Here is a 16,026-nt window from a genome sequence, read left to right on the forward strand (position 1 = left end):
GAAACAAGGAGCACCTGGGTGGCCTGGTCAGTTAAGCATCTGACTCTTGATTTCAATTCAGGTCATGATATCAGGACCCTGAGATTGAGCCCCACATTGGGCTCTCACTGAGTGTGAAGCCTGCTTGAGATTCTTTCTCTCCCTCTCTGCCCTCCCCCTATTCTCTCTCTCTCTCCAAAAATAAATAATAATAATAATAATAATAATAATAATAATAATAATTAATTAAAATTGAAACAAAAATTAGGGACATCCTTTGAGCAGTTATATTACCTCCTGTCTATTGTGTTAGCATAGACAGTACTTATGATAAGTCTTTGTTTCCAAGAGAACACTGTAATGTAATAAAGTCTCAATACTTTTGAATTTTAAATGTGTCCCTTTTTGTTCTTGGTAGAGCAGAAGTGATGGGCTTTCACTCTCTTCAGGGACTGAACTACAGATAAAAAGTGTTTGACTCTTAGGTTGTGATACGTAATTGCTTTTGTGAATTATCTCATAGGCAAACTACTTGCGGTATACAACATAAATCTTTTTTTTGCTGTCTCAGTAATTCAATTGTCAAGAATAAAATGAAAAATAAAAGTGGTTGTGTTCAAACCTAGTTTCAATTAAGTTTGTGGAATAAAGCAGGTCTGTAGTTCACATGTAGTTCACATGAACAGGAGGAGAGTAGCACTTGCTTTCTGTTAGATTCCCTAGAATTTAAGGTGGTATTTGACATGTGCTCTTTTCTCTAGGCACAGATTTTCACTTTCAGACAATGCCCTGTAGATGTCACCATTGCCACTTCTCACAGGGTAAAGTGGCTACTCCAAGGTAGAAGGAAGAACGACCAAACTGCTAAACCATTTGATTGTGGAGAAACCGGAACATTCTGGTTGCCTTTACCTGTTTACAGATACTCCTCTAAAACTGCCAAACTCATTCTGTATCACTTTCATTGACTGTCTGGTACCTGGTATTATAAATCACTCTCCCCTTTCAGAAATTTCTCTCTCATAAGCCTGTGAGGTGGGATTCTCCTGTTTCCACCACTTCTCTTTCTTTTCCTCTGGCCCCCACCAGAGCGCTGCCTTCTTTGTCCCTCTGTATATACTCTCTTGTCACTCTCATCCGTTTCTATGTCACTTCTATATAAATGGCTCCCAAGTTTTCTAGAGCTTCTTTTTTCTCTCCTGATATCTAAACCCATGTTTACTTCCCTCGGAAAACCCCAGCATCAGAAAGCAGTCTTGAAAATCAACCAAAGAGGGGGCTATACTAGGTGTGGAGGGATGCTGCAGGAAACATAATCAGCACAGACAGAATGGTAGGAACCCATAAATTGAATTAATTTAGGAGAAGCAGAAATTCTGAGCCATAAGTAACTATATTAAAAAAAACAGAAGCTCCTCCACCTGAAATTCCTGAGACAATGGGAAAGACCTAGGATGTTCTGGAAATGAGGAGTGGGATTCTAGACTAGTTTTTCTGAATCTCAAAGGGACATGTGATATTTGAGTTAAAAATGTATTTTGGAGGAAAAATGTCCATTTCTACAGGTCCATTGGACCTGGACCTTAAGAGTTCACTGATACACAAAGTGTGCAGTTCCAAAGATACCTAAAAAGATAACCCATGACCCCTTTAAACATTTCTGAGCTATAAACACACATACATCTTATGTTCTTATCACTTAACATTTCATAGTTTTATGATTTTTGCTTGGGTGTTGTCCAGGTTGGAGTGGGGAGGTTTTATCACTCATCTTCTAGAGCATCTTGTCCTAGTTAAAACCTCAACAAGCTCCCCAATTATCTCACCACCTTGGTCCTCGGTCCTCTATCTACCCTCTCCTTCCCACCAAGACCCCTGATCCTCCTTCTGCCCCTTCTCACCTCTTGCCTAGCAGAGCCTCCTAATTGTTTTCTCTCCCTGGAATTTTCTTTCTACCATCCATCCCATATACTGCTACCATATCTTCCTAAAGTTCAGATTCAAACACTTTAGTACCTTACTCTTTGCCTCCTGACTGCCTCAAAGAGAGTCCCTTTTCTTTACTTTGCTATTCAAGTCCCCAAACCCTTTTGCCTAATTCCTGGCTGTCATCAGTCTCACACTCCAAACTTTAGGCAAAAGACCCTCCCCCCTTCCACAGAACTGTCCACAGAGCTTGCCCAGGACTGTATCCCTTGCAGCATGGGATTCCTCCACCTCTGTCTGCTGAAACCTTATTGCTATTGGAGGCCACTTCACAAGCATCTGTCCTTTCTGAAGGCCCTGGTAACCCTGGCTGGAGGAATAGCTCCTTCTTGCAGCTCCCTTAGCACCATAAGACCTCCTGCACATCATGATTTGAACAAGTGTTTCTCCTCAGGAATTAGAAGGCAGGGCCTGAAACTTAGTTTTTAAATGTTCCATTTAACAAATAGGTGTTGCATTAAACAGAACAGCCAGGGTAGACAGTGATGTGTCCTTGGAACCAGGCATAATTCAGACTGCACATGTGTTGAGGAGGATGCGGGGTGGGAGCCGTGGAGGGAGGCTCTCCGCATAACTCTCTCCAGACAACAGGTACCTTACACAAGTCCATGCTCCCCACTCTTGTCCCACGCAGAAAGACATAGAACAATCCACCATGGCACTTTCCCCTTTCAGGAAGCAGATGCCAAAATGGTAGGCTCATTAGACAACTTTCTCTCCTCATCTCCCTGGCCTGTCCTGTCCTTGAGAAGTTACAGAAGACAGTGCTATCCTTAGACATTAACTCATGCTTTAAATGTTTACAGACGTTTTTTATTTAAAAATGATTTCCCCAAAGAGAAAAATTTAACATATTTCCTAGAATGTGATCATCACGCAGCAGGTACACTTCAAGTGGGCCACCCAATGCACAGGCATACTCCACCACCCTATGAAGGGCTGAGCATGTTCTGGTATTTAAATTATGGCATTACCTCACAGAGTTAGAGGAAATAAATGAAATCACGGACTTCAGAGCATGAGAGCCACTTCACTCCAATCTGGTCTGCAAAGTTGGACCTCTAGTTATCCCATTTTGTAGAAAAATTGAGGTCTAGATGGAGTACCTGGGTAGCTCGGTTGGCTAAGGGTCTGACTCTTGGTTTTGGCTCAGGTCATGATGTCAGGGTCTTGGGATTGAGCCCAGAGTCAGGTTCCACACTCAGTGGGGAGTCTGCTTGATATTCTCTCTCTCCCTCTGTCCCTACCCCTGCTCATGCTTTCTCTCTCTAAAATAAATAAATAAATCTTAAAAAAAAAAAACCCTGAGATCTAGAAAAGTTAAGAAACTCCTTTCTCACATGAAAGAGGTTTTGGAGCTGAGGCAACTATAACTCCCATCTCTCCAGCCAGTATTTCTTCTTTAGAGTTACCATTCCTTCTACTTGCTTTTGCTTGGAGGGGAGTTTACAGCAATTCATTTACTTTAAAATAAATCTCCAGATTGACTGTGTTTTTTGTTAAAGGACATGGGTCTAGATAGGTTGAGTGGCATAGCCTTGCGACGTGCCACTTTCACTCTGCTCAGCTGCCTCCCTGGCCTGTAGGAAAACTACACTAAATTCTGCATCTCAGCATATTTTAAAGTCATGCATTTTTACTGCAGAACACGTTTAACCAACTGCCAACCAGGAACTGGGGAAAGCCTGAGGGCTTCCTTTCAAAAGCAACAAGTGAAACTCATCTTTCTTCTCCCTTGGCATCCATCTGTATTCAAAGAGCTTTCATTTAATTTTAAAAAGGAAACTATTTATGACAAAGTATAAAAGACATGAGCTGCATAGGGGCAATTTCTACCTGAGTCAAATATCTATTCTTATTTCCTTATTATGAGAGTTATATTATTATCAGTGAAGTTAGCTCTTATCAGGGACCAGTACTGGAGATCTTCCATAAAAGTTGAGAAGACTTTACAATTTTAAGTTTTATTTTCTACCTACCATGATGCTTTCCATTATTGACACCCTATGCCAAGGGTTCTTACTACTTCAGAGAGCTGCTTGGCATAGTTGGGGGATTTCTAGCCTTTGATATTGGGAGTATTTTGATATTTTGGGGATATGCTAAGAATTTCCTTAAGCTAAAAATAAATAAATAAATAAATAAAAATAAAAAAAAAAAAGAATTTCCTTAAGCTAGAACCATAAAAGTAAAAGCAAACACTCACTGTTGTCCCAGCAAGGTACTGTGGCCGCATTTACTTTTGTGACATATAACATTCTTCCAGAAGAGTAATTACCAAATGGTCAATTTACTACTTCAGTAGCACTTCCCACTAGGTTATATGCTGAAGAATCATCAGAAGTGCTCACATTTTCTCTAAGACTTTAGTTATTCAAGGTAAAATTAAGGGAAGACAAAATAATCCCAGGGCATTGTTTATCAGGGAGGGGGATACAAAACACTATATTTAGATGGGCATTTTTTAGAATTTAAGGAGCAACAAAGAGCTTACTGTTTTCAATTTTTATCAGCTCTGAGAGCTTCACTCAATGGCAAAGTCTCTGAAATACAAAAATCCTTTGGCTGGTGGATATAATGGCTTCTCTACTGCTTTTGGAGCTCTGGGGCAGACATTTATCCTGATAAATCCCTGAGTTTAAAATATGAATGTAATAAATGGATAAAGCCAGCGAGCATTTATTTTACAAAGGGATTCTACACCTGTCTTTTCTATCCTCCCCTTTACCACACACCCTACTCTGACCAAACAACAAAGCCAAGTGCTCTGGAACATGAAGATGAATCTGGGTGATCTTCACTATTAAGAGGTTTCAATCCATTACAAAGCAATCACTGCATTTTATAAACAATTCCTGAGTGCCTAGGTGTCTAGTCATAAATCATTAATATAGCAGGAGCTTAAAGATAGGTAAAAGATAGCTTAAAGATAGACGCCGCTTTGAAGATAACAGACTTTGAGTGTCCCTTTCCCTGATAAACAATGCTCTTCCTTCATTTTTACTCATCTAGAATCCCACCTGCATCCATTGCTCCTCCAAGTCTCCTTAGACCATTCACAGTGGTCCTCCCATTCATAATAACTGGGCTTGCACCTGCACACATACTACTTTTATTATGGCAACAGGTTAAATATTACCTTAGACCATTTCCTGTTAACATCCTGTACAGTGTTAACTTTTTTGATAACTGTTTTGCTTTTTTCTCCTTAATTACATTGAAAGCACCTTGAAGGCTAGAAGGGCAGAGGGAGAGGGAGCACATAATCTTGTGGAAAAACACAGGTGTTGAATATGGACTAACTTGTTTTTGTATCATGGCCCCCATCTCTTTCTAATTGTGTTGTCTTTAGAATGGCTACATAATCTCCCTAGGTTCAGTTTCCTCACCTATCATATGAAAACAATACTTATGCCAAGTAGAGTTGTTGTGAGGGTTACAATAATACAAATACTATAAATATATATTATATATAATGACATCCTATGTATCTTATGTATATTATATATATTACTATATTGTGATATATACTATTATATACACATACACATATATAATTTTATCTAAAGTGTGTAGGACATAGGAGATGGTCAATAAACAGGAGTGATACTGTTTTAAGGAGTTCTGCCTTTTACTTTTTTGAATACTCCACAGAAACTTTCATAGGGTAGAGACAGCATTGATAAAAATCTACTAACATAAATGAATTGAAAAGTTGAAGTTGAAATATATAAACTATATTTTAAAATATATACCCTTAACTAACAACAAAAACATAGATGAAGTGAACATAGTAAAATGTTAATAAGTATTAAATGTAGATGATGGGTGTTTGGATGTTGTTCTTTCTACTCTTCTGTATTTAAAATTATTAAGTGAGGGGCACCTGGGTGGTCAGTCAGTTAAGTGTCTGCCTTCAGCTCAGGTAATGATCCTGGGGTCCTGGGAACAAGCACCAAATTGGGCTCCCTGATAAGAGGGGAGTCTGCTTCTCCCTCTCCCTGGCTCCACTTATGTTCTCTCTCATCATCATCTCTCTCTCTCTCTCTCTCAAATAAATAAATAAATAAAATTGTTTAAAAAATTGCTGTGAGATATAAGGTCAAATAGTAAAAGATATATATATATATATAAATGGGGGAAAAGGAGGGGCTGATGAATTATAAATTTTTCTTATGCTTATATAGTACACAAATGTTTGACATTAGTTTTCAAGTCTTTTATACCTATTTACTAAGAAATAAACAAAATCCATCATCTACTATCACATTTATAAAGCCAAAGATAAAAATGACACAAATCAATATGAAAAATATTGAATAACCATAATCAATCTTACAAAAATAAAATGAAAATGAATACACCCTCAGATGTAACTTGTATAAAACTTCATGCAAGGCAAGGGACACCACCACTTAATACATAACCCTTGTCTGGATTGTTTCCTAGATTGACCACCAGGGGCTGCTACAGAGTAGCATTCCTGGGAACCAGGCAACAAGAAGAAAAGAAAAATCCTTCAGCTTGACCCGAAGAAGTGCAGAATCTGAGAGTCATGCTCATTACTATACCACCCGGAGGTCTCACACCACAGATTTCAGCAGATGTCTCTGGCCTTTGGTGAGGACTGTGCCTTGCCACAAGGGTGGAGCTGCCTGGAATCAGTGCAAGCGTGAGGCTGATGTTCGCACCTAAATGTGGCATCTTGGAATCCCTGGACATTGAGCTCAGGCTGTGTCACAGCTGACAATTTTCACAGCTACTCTGCCAGGAGCTGGAAAGCATGGGGCCAGAATGGAAGATTCTTATCTAGGCTTTTAATTCCTTTTTTCTGGTGACTTCCCATACACTGAGACTTACTTCCAATATATCTTTAATGGTCTCAGCACATTCTAGAAAAAAAAAAAATATAGCAGCAGCAGCTGGATAGACTAGAAAATTATTTCTATCCTTAAAACACACCCCAGGCCAAACTCTTCATGTACATATATAGCAAAACAAGAATGGTCTGTACAATGTTTTAACTTCGTCTCATCTGTGTCTTATTCATCTCATTTGAGAGTAAATACCTGAGGGCAGGGTTTTGTCAGATTTCCTTGTACTCAAAAAGAAAGTTTTACTCAATAATTGTTTGAAGTAACTTCACTCTTTAATTTACATTCTCACAATAACCTTGTGAAGTGTTATTATTATTAACCCTTTTTGAAATTAAGGAAATAGAGACTCAAGGATGACTGGTCAGAGGGGACTCGGGCTGGTGGAGCCAGGGCAAGGGCAAGGATCTTACTCCTTTTGGTAATGTGATGAGGCTCAGAGAGGGACAGTGACTTGCCCAAGGTTGCATACATAGATGGAGGTGAAGATGGGGCTGACTCCTTGATGGTCCTGTGCCCTCTCTACTATGCCATGCTTTGCAGACAAATCTGCTACAGTATAGAAACAATACATAGTGTAGACTTCCAAGATACATGGTAGAGTCTTCTAACTAGAAAAGAAAAGAGATACTGCCTTTTCAGGCTGGCTGTAGAGGTCACACTCTTCATAGCTGGCATGATCCACTTTGGACATTACCACACATAAAAATGATTCTTTGGCTTCCCACGAGGATGATACAGGATCATGAGATTTTTTTTTTCCAAGGTGACCAATTATTTTTTTTTAATTTGAATTCAATTAATCAGCAGTCCATCATTAGTTTTAGAGGTAGAGTCTAGTAATTCATCAGCTCTATAGAACACCAGTGCTCATTGAATCATGAGGATCACAGGACCTCATAATAGAGGGCTCCACTATTGGAGGTCTCCTGGTTTGCTGTGCCTCTATTTCCTAGGCCCTCCACCCCACCTCACACCTCCTGGTCTAATCTGGTAGTACTGGCAAACTCTCAAATCAACCATCTTAACCACATAGGACACATGGCAGCCTGTGTGGAAGCCACGTATGTTCAATTACAGACTTTTTTTTTTAACATGCCCATTTTTAGTTCTGGGGTTTATCTGGAGAGAGTTGAGCTCAGAAAGACAGAAAAGCACACACTGTGTAGGAGGTGAAATGTCATGGTCGTTTGGGAGGTCTGTCTGGAGCTGCCGGTTGTGTTTTACTGAAAAGAAAATGAAATTCATGTCTGCCATCCATCTTGCTAAAATGTCATGCTGAGTTCAACTCAAGTAGTAGGGAGGTCTGAAGGCGATGCCTTCAAATCACCTGCTAGACCTTTTTGGTCTCTGATTTAAGAGCTAGGTGCATGCTGCAGAGAAATAAAACTCTTGGTCCATGCTCCAAAGAGGAATATTTGGGGGGCATAGAAATATATAACTATGGGGAACCAACCCTTAACTTTGGCACAGGAACTCCCTTCTCTGCCATCATGTCATAAACGGAGTCCAAGAGTTCCAGCTTGGAAACAGCACATATTGCCAATACGTTATGTCAATGTCTGTTGGTACGTCTATGCATAGAAACTTTTATCAAGGATTTGTTACATGATGAGCACCAAGTGATGCATAGGATAGCTGAATCACTATACTGTACACCTGAAATTTATGTAACACGGTATGTTAACTGTAGTGAAATTAAAATTTTAAAAAAGGATTTGTTAAGACACTGGATGATCCGTGGGAAGGGTAATTCCAGAAGGGCAGAGTAACAACATAAATGCCATCATTGAACCTCAATGAACAACCTTGTTTTCCTCTTTATTAAAAACTTGACAGTGAAAAAAACACATCAGGCCAAAGGACAAAAACCTTTCTCTTATAAGAAAACTGCTTGGGAGCACCTGGGTGGGCTCAGTGGTTGAGCATCTGCTTTTGGCTCAGGTCGTGATCCCAGGGTCCTGGGATCAAGTTTCATATCAGGCTCCCAGGAGGAACCCTGCTTCTCCCTCTGCCTATGTCTCGGCCTCTTTCTTTGTCTCCCATGAATAAATAAAATCTTAAAAAAAAGAAAAGAAAATTGCTCAATATTTACCACAGCAAGTCAGGCCTCTTTGACACCTCAAAAATGTGTATGATTTTCATTCTTATAGGAGTGGGTGTAGAGCTACTTCAGCTGTTCAAGGTTGATAACCATGGTATTAGACCAGAAAAGAAGGTATACAATTCAAGTTGGTATTCATTGTTAATATTTTGGTTGGGAAAGAGGCTAAAACTATTGATGAAACTGAAATCCATTCTTCTGGTCTTTCATTACACCAACAAATTGGTAACTGGGGTTTTCTGCTGAAAGCTTTAAGCAAAACAGAAAACAACAACAACAAAAGGCAGCTCAGGCTTCTGTACTGGGGGCAGGGGAAAGGCTGGAGGATGTCATATAAAGCCAGAGTCCTCCATGCTTTCACGTTCAGGTGATAAAACAAAACCAGGGACATGGTGCTATTTAACATTCTTCTGCTTTTCTTCTTTAAATGAGTTAGTTTGTTTTCTTACATAAAAACATATCTTTACTTCTTCCCATTTATAGTTGCCAGAAGGTCCATATATGAAACTCAAAATGCCCTATGAGTTTTTAACATGCTGATTCGTAATGTTTAAACCTCAAAGGTAAATGTTCATTTCCCCCCACAAACATGCCTTGGCTACTTCTTGCTGAAACACAAATGCATTCAATCAGACACCAGGCTCCCATGAACCTCTGTTCCACATCAAGAGATGGGGAAACTTAGCTACATCACCGCTAATACCAGACTTCATGTCTGGATGGCTCCAGGAGCCTCCAGACAACTTGTTTGCTAAGATGAAACCACCTCTTTTTGCATTTTCAGAGAAATCAAGGGAGCAGAGAGGATGCCATCCACCCCACGCTGCTCTGTGAACACTGTGAGCGTGGCCCCAACTCCTTGGGCATGGTGCCCCCAGACCGGGCACATTCAATTTCCCACCAACAGCCAAAGTGTCACAGCACTGTGACTCCACCTTCCTTTCATTTGAAATGTGTAGAAATTTTAGAATTTGGCCATTAATCCCTAAAATGCAAACAATCTCACGTTCTATTCTCTTCTGAGATCTCTCCTGCCAAACGTTCATTTATATTTTCTTCTTTTCTTTTTCACACAACTTTCCCTTTTGAAATCAAGGGTACTAAATCATTCTTCCCAGACTAATTTTTCTCACATGTAAGTATAAACTCCCAGCACATTAAATGCTGCTGCTGCTGCTGGAGACTTTGCAGGACCTTCTGAAAATCAAATCAATCTCTAACCTCAAACTCAGCCTAAGATACACATACACACACACACACACACACACACACTCACACACACACACATACACACACACACCCCTATCATCATCACCACCCTCTTCTGCAGCCAAAAGCCCCTTGGTAGTCACCAAACGTGGCCTCACCTTTCTGGAGAAATACTGAGTGGACACGGCGAGAGCTTGGAAGCCGCATAGGGCCCTCCGCAGCTCTCCCTGCATGAGGCCCAGCTGCCTGGCCTGCTGCTGGCACCTCTCCTTCAGCCGCTGGACCAGCTGCCGTTCTGCTTCTCGGGCCTGCAGGTCAGGCTTGGGTGAAAATCCATTTCGGGGAGTTGCAGTCCTCTGTTTGGGGTATCCTGTAAGAGAATCAACAGTCACTCATGAACATTCACCACAAAGGTGACAGCAGCTCTTTGGCGATAGAAAGATTTCATTAAGAGCCAGGGGCCAAGAAGACATGGCTCATGGTTTGTCATCTTAGGTATTAAAAAGGAAAACCAGACAGGGACTTGATGTGGCTGCTCTGTGTATATGGTTCTCAGTTTCTCAGTGCAGAGTTTCATGCTTAGCAAAAGAAGAACACACAAAATTGCCATGTTCCTTCCAGCTCCCTGCATTTCTTTTTTCTTTTCTTTTCTTTTCTTTTCTTTTCTTTTCTTTTTTTTTTTCTTTTCAAGATTTACTTATTCATGAGACACACACAGAGAGATGCAGAGACATAGACAGAGGGAGAAGCAGGCTCCTTGTGAGAAGCCTGATGCAGAACTCAATCCCAGGACCCTGGGATCACAACCTGAGCTGAAGGCAGATGCTCAACCACTGAGCCACCCAGGCATCTCTCCCTGAAATTCTTCTAGGTCTACTTAGAGAACTTGATGCACGTTTTTTGCTTTTTTCTGTTTTTTTTTTTTTTTCCTTCAAGGGGATTACTCTGTGAAAATGTTTAATGGGCAATAAATAAGTCTATCCAGGTTGAAGTTAGAGTTATAACCTCGCAACCTTTTAACTGGGCATCCAGGAGTAATGTCCAGATGCCCCTTCCTTCCCTTACTAGGGTTGCTCTACAGACCCTCTCTTCAAAGTCAGGGTCAGGTCACACCTCTCATGACCTCTGCTCCAGGGATTTCTGGCTTTATTTATTTTTAAAGATTTTATTTATTTATTCATGAGAGAGAGAAAGAGAGGGAGGCAGAGACAGAGGGAGAAGCAAACTCCCCACTGAGCAGGGAGCCAGATGTGAGACTCGATCCCAGGACTCTGAGATCATGACCTGAGCTGAAGGCAGACACTTAACCAACTGAGCCACCCAGGTGCCCTGGATTTCTGGCTTTGAAATTCCTACAGGATCAGTGTTCTCCAAAACTGTCCCTCTGTGTGACCACTCATATCACCTCCAGAGCTAAAGATCCAGTCCAAGCCACTATAACCTCCACCTTCTAATGGGAAGCCCTGCTTCTTCTCTTTCACTGCACAGCAGCTGGAATGATCTTTATGAATATAAAACAGCTCCTAACCTGCGTGGACCTATCCATCCATGCAGTTGTCCTCCATTGCAGTAAAAACAAAGTACTCATCCCATCCTACAGCCCACAAGCTCTCTGAGGTCTGGCTCCTGCTAGGCAAATGGTAGGTGTGGGGAGGCCACAGTGGAAGGAACCAGAAACTCTGCCTAAGGCTGCGGACAGGGTGGGGAGGCTTTAAGAATGATGACTAGGTTGAAGCTTGGGGAGGCGGGCGGTGGATAAAGGCAAGGCAGCCAGGAAGAGCTCACAGATAAGCAGTGCATCACTGTCAAAGACCCAGGGGTGAGTGAGAGTCTTCTTCAGAACCCCTGTGCTTCCAGTGTGAGGCTCAGAGCACCCTGGCACCCACAGAAAACCTCAGTGGTGGACAGTGGACCTCTATTCCCCAAGAACATTCTCTCCTTTGCTCAAGTAGAGAACATGACATGGACACTGTGCACACAATCATAAATAAACTTTAATATTTTAGAAATTCTTTTGTCTCCCCTACCCTCTCCAAAATACCAGGGAGTAACACAGAAAACAAATCATAAAATGGTCTCTTTAGTACCCAATACACTGAGACATAGCAGGGTAACAGGCTTATTCTACTAAACAAGTGGCCTCAACTTTTAAGGGGAAGAGATGGTTAACTGATCTAAATACTTCTGATTGTTAATTTAGTGGTAACCGTGTTAATTTTAATTAAATCTCCTTAAGAAATCATCAGAGATTGCAAAAAGCAACCTCACATATGACATATCAAACTATTATGGCTTAATGAAGTAGGAGAATGTGAAATTAATGCTTCTTTAAAACGGTCTTTGACAGTAGAATACATAATAATCCAGAAAATTCACTTGCATGTCATAAGCAAATTAATTTTAATACATACTCAATCACAATATTCTCAATACTGATAACAAAAGATAAATAATTATCAACAAAATGTGAGAGATTTTACTGCTGCCTGCATTAAACTCTAAGACACAGCCTAAGACCTAAGGTAGATTTTTTTTCATGATTACTGTTTTCCATTTTATTGGTGTGGCTGGAGATTTTATAAAACACTCCAGTGGAGGCGCCTGGGTGGCTGAGTGATTGACCATCTGCCTTCAGTTCCGGTTGTGATCCTGGTGTCCTGGGATCAAGTCCGCATCAGGCTCCCTGCAGCCTGCTTCTCCCTCTGTCTATGTCTCTGCCTCTCTCTCTGTGGCTCTCATGAATAAATAAATAAAATCTTTTAAAAAAAGATAAAGAGGGATCCCTGGGTGGCACAGCAGTTTAGCGCCTGCCTTTGGCCCAGGACACGATCCTGGAGACCCTGGATCGAATCCCACGTCGGGCTCCCGGTGCATGGAGCCTGCTTCTCCCTCTGCCTATGTCTCTGCCTCTCTTTCTCTCTCTCTCTGTGTGACTATCATAAAAAAAAAAAGATAAAGAAAACCACCTTAGTGTTTTAATTAATGTTTTGAGGTACCAAGTGCCCTACACCTCTCTCTCTGTCTCTCTCTCTCTCTGTCTGTCTCTCTGTCTCTCTCTCCCTCTATCTATATATATTTATTTATATATACATATACATATATATATAGATAGATTGATAGATACTAGAAGGATAGATACTAGAAGGCGCTTCTGTATAATATATATATTAGAAGGCAGTTCTTTTAGAAATCTAAAGGAAATAATAAAAGATACTTCTAGCTCAGTGAATTATAACTAATTGCAATCTATGGCATACAGAATCATTTCTGAATTTGTATTTGTGCATACTATAAGTACTCATGTTATTGTGTATTTTGGGCTGTCAGATTTTTCCCCTATTATTATTATTAAAATTATTTTCATCATTATCATTATTATTATATCAGCAATGATACTCAGTGGTAAATGGACAACATAAAATAAGGATTTGGTGAAATCCTATTCTTGGTGTTCACTCTGATACCAACATTATGATATAGTTTTTTTTTTATTTTTTATTTTTTTAATTTTTATTTATTTATGATAGTCACAGACAGAGAGAGAGAGGCAGAGACACAGTCAGAGGGAGAAGCAGGCTCCATGCACCGGGAGCCTGACGTGGGATTCGATCCCGGGTCTCCAGGATCGCGCCCTGGGCCAAAGGCAGGCGCCAAACCGCTGCGCCACCCAGGGATCCCTATGATATAGTTTTAATTCACACACTCAAAATTCCAGTGTTCTACTGAACACCAGTACACTCTGTCTACATTCTACTCATGGGGCCACCAAACTGATGTTCTGAGCCAAGAGAGAGGTTCCCCTGAGAACATCAGCTTTTGGTATCAACACACCAAATTTAAGATCTGTGGCTTTCTGACATCAAACTAACTTATGAAACCAATCTTTGTTAGGGACTCCTGGGCAGCTGCACATTTGGCATCCAACCACTGTCATAACACAGACTAAGAGTCAGGCCCCAGGGCTAAGGCTTATTGGAAGGAAATGCAGAGACACAAGGTGGGCTGTGGAGCTGCCTGTTGCTTTAGCTGGAAAAGGTCCTGCCATTTTCTAAATATATTATCTAGGACTCTGCCTGTGACCAATAATCACTTTACCTAAAGTCAGCAGCATATTTTTGGCCCTCACTAAAACCAGTATTCTTTCTTGTGCTGTCAATTTGTGTGAAGTACTTCTATACTTAACTTGCTGAAGTACTGTTCTGTCACTTACTTTCCTGTCCACCCACATGTCACACCATTCCCAGGATGGTATAGCTACACAAGCTCATCTACCATCTTGGAGACAGAGACCTTATGTTGAAAAAAAAAAATGACTGACATACAGCCAGCTTCACCTGTTTCACTAAAAATTAAGGAGAATTTTGTTTGTTTCTACTGTCTTCTCCTAAAAGCCAGCAAAATGCCAATCAGCTTAGGAAGTAAGGGAACAGGGTAGAAAAGTGGCAGAGGGCAGTGATCACATGAAGCTCAGAGAACACATGGCTGGCATGTGAGATGAAATGTGCTGACAGTGACTCACTTCTGACCTACACCCATGTTTCTTTGGAAGAGCCAGAGAGATGTTTTAAGTGAGAGGCATGCCATGTCACCTGAGGATACTTTCAAGTGCTGGAAGGTTCTGTTATCATCTCCTTCCTATTCCTTGCAGTATTTGTATTACTTCTGGGGTGGTCGAGGCATGCATGCCACTGATCTCTGTCCACAGGCAGACAGAGCTTACTTAGACGTGTTTGGTCTCTTTCCAAAAAATTGGTCTCCTACAATTGCCTCCTGATTTCCATTCAGGTGCACTAGGAAGCTGATTTAATGAATAAAAACTTTCTGAATTAGGCTTATTGATGGTTTTGGAGTCTTTGAACAAAATGAAAATGAGAATTTCCCTGACAACCAGTTTTTTATTGACTGATCCTTGTAAACTTCCCAACTGTTAACTAGGGTTATCCCCACAGCGACTCTTCAATCTGAAATATATGAACAGAAACACCTAGACCAGTGTCTTACCATGACCTACAGACAAGATCTGATTTAATATATACACTTCCTGTCATGTTTTGTGGGGGAACCAATATATTTGACAGCTTTTATTGAGCACCTACTCTGTGAATGGTCTGCACAAGCTGCAGTGGGGAGTGCACAGGAATGAGGCCTCATCTTTGATCTGAAGCAATCGATGGTCAGTGGAGGCCCAGCCAGGTCTGGATCTCACATTTCTAATTCCTTGCCCTGAGTTCTGACTTCAGCACACTGCTGGCCCACTCTACAGCATCTCTGACAGATCTCACAGGTTCGGGGCATACATTAAGTTCAGAACATCCTCCCATTATCTCAATCTCTCTCCAATCACAACTTCTCTTCAGCCATCCTATTGACTGGATAACTCTGATGAGGGGCAGATAGAATCTGTGGTGATACTGGTGACAACTGGCAGCTCAGAAGAAAAAGCCAGTAACCTTATATTCTCACAAAGGTGAATACAAGCTGTTTGCGTGCAAAGGCAGAGCACTGGGGAGAACACAGCCCTTGAAAATGGAAAGAGAATATTAAAAATTCATCTGCAGCCACAGGCTCACTATCTAGAGGATTCTAATGGATGGAAAAGCTTGGTTTAATTTTAAAGCTGGAAGCTTAACTGACATGATAAATAAACAAGGAAGCATTGGAATCTGTGTATTTACAAGATCTGAGAAGGCCCATGACCTTACCTTTGTAAATAAGAATTATAGGACATAACTTAGATAGCCTTCTGGCTTAAGGAAAAGCACTTCATGAGTTTGGCCAACATCCTAGCAGAAAGGAAATCTGATTCTTGCAGACTGGCACCAGCAGGACCCTCTGGGTAGCACATGTGCCCAATTCTTCATGGTCTTATATAGG

At 40.9% G+C, this 16,026-nt stretch overlaps 1 protein-coding gene across 9 annotated transcripts in view; it reads right to left on the bottom strand.

The window, feature by feature from the left end:
• The window catches only part of MTUS2 (microtubule associated scaffold protein 2), a 593,760-nt gene that overhangs the window by 132,549 nt on the left and 445,185 nt on the right, over positions 1–16,026 (bottom strand). For all 9 annotated transcript variants that reach the window (XM_077868253.1, XM_077868251.1, XM_077868248.1 and 6 more), the window contains one exon: positions 10,311–10,522. In XM_077868253.1, the coding sequence (XP_077724379.1) occupies positions 10,311–10,522 (212 nt within the window). The remainder of the gene's footprint in view (positions 1–10,310; positions 10,523–16,026) is intronic.

The sequence above is a fragment of the Canis aureus genome, chromosome 24 (genome assembly GCF_053574225.1).
Source record: "Canis aureus isolate CA01 chromosome 24, VMU_Caureus_v.1.0, whole genome shotgun sequence".
In the NCBI taxonomy this organism is placed as follows: Eukaryota; Metazoa; Chordata; class Mammalia; order Carnivora; family Canidae; genus Canis; species Canis aureus.